At 39.2% G+C, this 6000-nt stretch overlaps 1 protein-coding gene across 2 annotated transcripts in view; it reads right to left on the bottom strand.

The window, feature by feature from the left end:
- Positions 1-1887: 1887 nt before the first annotated feature.
- ZNF365 (zinc finger protein 365) overlaps positions 1888-6000 on the bottom strand; it is a 293917-nt gene continuing 289804 nt past the window's right edge. For both annotated transcript variants that reach the window (XM_078640965.1, XM_078640964.1), the window contains exon 5: positions 1888-2900. In XM_078640965.1, coding sequence (XP_078497091.1) covers positions 2678-2900 — 223 coding nt within the window. In that variant the 3' untranslated portion in view covers positions 1888-2677. The remainder of the gene's footprint in view (positions 2901-6000) is intronic.

The following is a 6000-nucleotide window of genomic DNA, read 5'->3' as shown; positions in this document are numbered from 1 at the left end:
GTTAAAAACTAAAATTCTGGTCAACCAGCCCTGACACTAAAGCATTAATTTTCAGGTGGATGTATACATGATCAGAAACTGCTATCATTCACAAGGCAAGAGAGCCACTGACTGATGTTTTGACTGATGTATACTGAACCATTACGACACACAGTACTCCGTCATGGATGGAAGCAGAGTGTAAATGACACCAATGGCAGAAGAAGGCTGACCCGAAGTCCCTCTGTGTATTTTTATGGATACTTATTTATATATATTGATGTATGAAATAATGATTTCTTTATTAGAAGATCATGCCAGACAGTTAATACTGTCAGGCCTTCCGAAGAGTTTCTAGGAAAAATTATTAAACTGAAATCTTCAACCCCTAGAGTCTGTCAGAAGGAGTAACCAACACCAAACACTTAGCTACAAAGGGAATCTATAAGATGTCATGTCATAAAATACCTATTTGTAGGCTTTAATACAGAGTAATAGCAAGCTGTCCTTACATGGCTACTGAATGTTAAGTTACGTTTTTCACAATCCTTTTGTTGTATTAAACCTTTTCATTAGACAACAACGCATATATCTTTTATTCATTGTCTTGTCCCCATCACAAACCTAGACCTACCATGTTGGTTGTAAGCTTTGCATGAAGACATCCATCTGGTATATAGTAATAATATTACAAAAATTATTGTAAAACAACAGAACATCCCCATTACTACAGCCTATTAATGGTTACCATTTGCAAATCTTGTATCTCATTGTTTTCTCTAATGGTCACCAAAACCACTGCATTCCACTATATTCTGAGAGATTCAGTGTAAAAATATACCTGCCTACGGTGCAGTGTAATAACAAGCCACCCCACAAAGCTTATCACCTTTTACACAAGGTTTTAACAATACGTCAATAGGGCCTACTTGTTTTGTCCTAACTTTTCATTATGAACAGATAACTCAAAAGTTATTTGACATAAATAATTATGAAGAACCGATAAGGCCAATAGCCTGTTCCATTGACTTGACATTATAACCAACACAGGCTCTCTGAAATGTGCATATTCTGGCATCTATCGGGCATACAGTTATAAAATTACAAATATGCGGAGAATTACAATTCATAAAAAATAAACAACCCCACTCAATAGGGCATAATAAGAATCAACCCAGTGAAAATCTTCTACTACCAGATTTTGTCAGAGTGGTGACCAAAACAAAAATTCTTGCCTATCATGGTAATCTGTGAAATTACATGTACCCAAATTCTTGTCTACAGCCTGTAACAAGCTACTGTTAGAGGCCTACTGGCTTTAGGAAATGTATTTCACAATATATAAAGTAGCCGAACTACCTTTGTCATAACCTTTCATAATAAAAAGACCAGATTTGTGGCATCAGACACACGGGTTCCCTGCACACCAGTCAGGCATATTGGTGCTATCACTGGCTTGTCTCCATAACCAACTCAGGACCACTGTAAGCTTTCCCACAAGTTAGCAATAAGGCATACATTCATAACATTACAAGTGTATACAAACTTAAGTTTGGCAAATCGAAATACTATCTCTCCTGAAATGACTTAACAAGGATTTCCACAGTGCAAATCTTCCATATACATGTTTTTTAAGAGTGGGCAACCAACAGCAAATAAACGTTTATGTACACACTTGTAAATGTGCATCTTCTGTGGGTTTGTTTTTTGCACTGAAAACGTATTTAGCAAATATGTAGTAACCTGTTCTTAAACGCGTATTTCATCTTCTTTCACAGCGTCTCTTTTGCCTAACAATGCAGGTGATTTTTTATTTTAAAATATTTTTTTGCCCTGCTGCACATCACCATTTTTTTGTTGTATATATGAGTGTCTGGAGGGGTGTGAATGAAAACACATTTAACAACGTTTTGCACCTCAGCATAGAAACAGAAACCATTGCCATTTATTTCGTTTTCTGAAAATAGATTGTGACACGCTCTGTTAGTAAGTAGAATCAATATAGTGTAATAAAAAAAATCCAGTTAAGTTAAACTTCGAGGTAATCTGCTTCTGAATTCAATTAATAAATGACACTAAAGGGCGTTAACAAAACAACAACGCAAACTTACTGTAGGAGGACGTCTGCAAGTAAGGTGCTCAGGAGAGCCCAAAGCAGAGGCGTTGATACCAAGAATCACATTTGTGAACTACACAATGCAATCACACATTTTTGTAAGCAGCATATCACGCCCACTATCTTCAGTGTAGCTAAGCTTACATTAACTTTTACTTCCACGTGAACTACAGTTCACACTCTTTTGAGATGTCTATTTGATTCTGGTTATCTGATGTATTCATGGTTATACAGGCAGCAATATTTGCACTTTATATCAGTAGCTACTACACTTGTGTAAGAGAGAATGAATAAGCCTCGAAAAATCAATTGAAGTACATTGTAAAATAATATGCACAAACCAATCTAAAAAGTTTATCAAATTTCAAGTTCGTCATTTTTAACCAGTGACGACTTCAATATTGTGTCTCTGAAAACAGAAATGTAAATTAAGTTGTCATAAGGAATGCTTTTTTATGCAAACCCGTGAATTTCTTTTGACAAGTATGCCCCAGACATTATTAGAATATTCCCATAAAGGTTTGAAATTACATGAAAAATAGTTCCATGAATTTTAGCACCGTTTCTGTTCTGGCTGTTGTTTCAATTTCCTTTCTTTCCAACTTTGTATTTGTTATTAACCTTTCGTCCAGAAATGAGAGAATCGCTTTTCTTCTGCTCGTTACATGATCCACGAGAATACACCGTAGGTTTGCAGTAAACTTTGCGCTGAGCCATGATGTCATCAGTGTATTTATTGTCAAGCATGCTTCCATTTTTAATCGAGCGACTCTTCGCATCAGTGACGTAATGGTTTGCATGGCTCCTGCAATAGAATGAACTCATGTTAATCGCGTTTTTTACGACGAGGTATATTTTACTACAGGCTGGCAGAAGGACATCAATATATCAAGCTGGAACACAGTATAACTTGACAAGCACTCCTTATCTTCCCTCAAAAATAATTGTTATTTAATGAAAAGACATGCACAGAAAATTACATCATAGAAACAAGACATCGAGGTACTTTACAACTCATGAGCCATCAACAAAAACTGCACAAAAGAGCCTAATTAATGTACTGACGAGCTTTTTGTAGAGATGACACCAAAAAAATGTAACAGCATACGAGTACTTAAAGCTGACCTATGTGTGTATAAAGCTGACCTACACTTAACAATGGATAAATATCAGGATCCACTGAACCCCTAAATAACTTTAATGCTTGACCTGTCAGTTTCCGATAAATGGAAGTTTGGAGTGACAGTAGACACATACACATATTCTCATGAAAGGTAACAAACAAACTGAAGAAATGTGTGATTAAAATAAAAACAGGTTCTGCAGTAACATCTTCTTCAATAGACCAATCATAGCTGTTGACAAATAGCTGACAGCAGGGTTCTGGAGATTCAGCGTAGGTGGGGCACGAGTGATCTAAAGACCACGGAAACTGTATGATATTATCAAAATATAAGTTATGGCCAATTGCATGTCGTTATATGTCCATTCAAATAACATTCTATACATCCTTTGCCTGTGAGGCGTTTGAGTGTACTTCCTTCAATTGCTTTCTGTGTGTACACATTTGAATTCTTCTTCTGTGACCCTTCCTTGACCCTGCTTTATTTGGGAGTGTGATGACGTAGCTTTCTGTCCATTGGCTGCTGTGAAACAGGAATCCTTCCCCTTTATCCTTACTGGTGCTGTTTGTTAATAACAGGAGAAGGGGGTCACGCTCACTAAGCAGTGTGGCTAAGTCAATGTGAATTTTTTGGAAATTCCAAGGGGGGTTTTATGAGCATGGCATGCTACGGAATTGAAATATTTCAGGGCCAGATTAACACAATTTTTCAATCAGTTGCAAATAATCCTGTTCGCTAATTCAAGAGGTTTATGACCGATACACAATTTATTTCAGATGTAGTAAACTAATTTTTGGAGTCAGTAAAGTGTCAGCAACTCCTAATATGGGGTTAGAAATGAATAACATGCGCAAAATGGGTTTAGAAACGGATAGCAATTTGGTATTTGGGAAGGGATGCGTTTTTGGGCGTTCCTTCCAAGTATCTAATTGGTGCCTGATTTGCAAAAGTAAATCCGATTGTAAACCATTAATAAGCAATTGACTACCAAGTTGGGGTTGTAGCTCATTCACAAAGGAGAAGGGAGTCCCATTTGCGCCACACCACTTTTTGTCTAGAGCTGGCAGCTTCGCGGATATGAGGGATTAGGGTGCCAGCAAGAGGGAGGGGCAGGCTGCGCCCAAGAATGGCACTGCCAATTCTCACTGACGTTTTTCAAAACTGAATTACAAAAAAAAGAGCCCCAAATTGGGATGCTTAAAAAAAAAAAAAAAAAAAGGGTTTACGTTTTGAAATGCAAAGACAGGCATGGTGGTCTGCTGTCCCTGCAGGCCACCATCCCTGTCTTTGCAAGCAATCGTAGGGAGTAACAAATTGGGACCTACCAAATAAATTTTCATTAGGGAGTTCGTTTTGTATATGCTGTTCTTTTTTACAGACCCACATAAGTCCTGCTCCAGAATCATTCTGATAATGCACTTCTTCGGAGAAACGTCTGGCCTTCAAATGAACATTCATAAATAAACTATTAGGCCATTACAGTGGGTGCTCGGGAATAGAGTATGGGCTATGGACCTACCGCAGTCCTTAGAGGGCATGCAATATCTAGGGGTCTTCCTGTCAGACAATAAAAGGATATCGTGGGACGGAACCTGGGCATTGCGACTGAAAAGGTACGTACAGATATAAGAACCAAGACGGGATTGCCACTATCCTTTTACGGGAGGTCTGCCATATTCAAGATAGTCTCCATCCCAAGATTCCTTTATCATATACAGAACCAGCATTATCCAGTCCATCTATACTGGTTCCGCTAGATCAATGCTATACTGGGACAGTTATGGCATTACGCACGTTTTCATTTCACATACTGTGGTGGTATCGTGGCCGCGTATGTCCAATCCTATCATGTAGCCTCACATTTGCAGGTGCTTAACGACAGGTGGTATGGGCCCAGCGAAGACCTGGCCTATTCTGTAGAGCGATGGCTACTCGAAGACCCCACTCTGTATTCATACGTATTCAGTAAGTCAGATTTCCAGGCCCTGCCACCCGACACTAGAGTAGTAATACTTACATGGCAGCATTCTCTCCATCACATGGGTTGGTGGGGCTGTATCATGCATGAGACGCCGCTGTGGCAAAACCGACTCCTACCCCACTTGGAAAATATTCAAGGGTTTCATGGTTGAGACCAGATAGGGATCTCCACTGTTTGGTAAACATCCTTTACGACGCGGTGTTTACACCGCGTGTCCTTTACCACGCTGCTATTACAACGCAAGTCGTTTCTATGACTTGCACTGGAGGGGACTCTTGGTAAAGGAATAGTTTGATTTTCTATTCGAACACCATCCCTACTGTTACGTGGGCTGGAGTTGGAATACAAAATTAAATTAATTCACAATCCAGCAGCTTCCAACGCAAGTCGTAGTAACGACTTGCGTTGTAATGGCTGCGTCGTAAAGTACCGCGATCATTTTGATCGCGTTGTACTGACGTACATTCCCACTGTTAGAGATGTAATGCATGGCATCACGCTCAAATCATTACAAGAGCTAAGAGAAATAATCAATGACCTATTACCAGTTTTATAGGTCCCTCCAAATCCGGCACACCCTAACTCCATACATAAACATTATTAAGACTCTCCCAGATTTTAACCCATTGGAGGGCAAGCTTTTAATGGATGACTTAGTTGACCACAAGATATCGAAAATATACTAATCTCTCACCACACACAGCAACACCACTCTTGAGACCCTAAAGACAACGTGGCCGACACACATATGCTCCCTTGCTAACAATTATTGGGCAAAGGCCCTAGAATCCCCCGAGGGG

Source organism: Lissotriton helveticus, chromosome 5_1 (genome assembly GCF_964261635.1).
Source record: "Lissotriton helveticus chromosome 5_1, aLisHel1.1, whole genome shotgun sequence".
Lineage (NCBI taxonomy): Eukaryota > Metazoa > Chordata > Amphibia > Caudata > Salamandridae > Lissotriton > Lissotriton helveticus.
The sequence above is the reverse complement of the archived record's forward strand: the minus strand, read 5'-3'. Positions and strand labels throughout refer to the sequence as shown.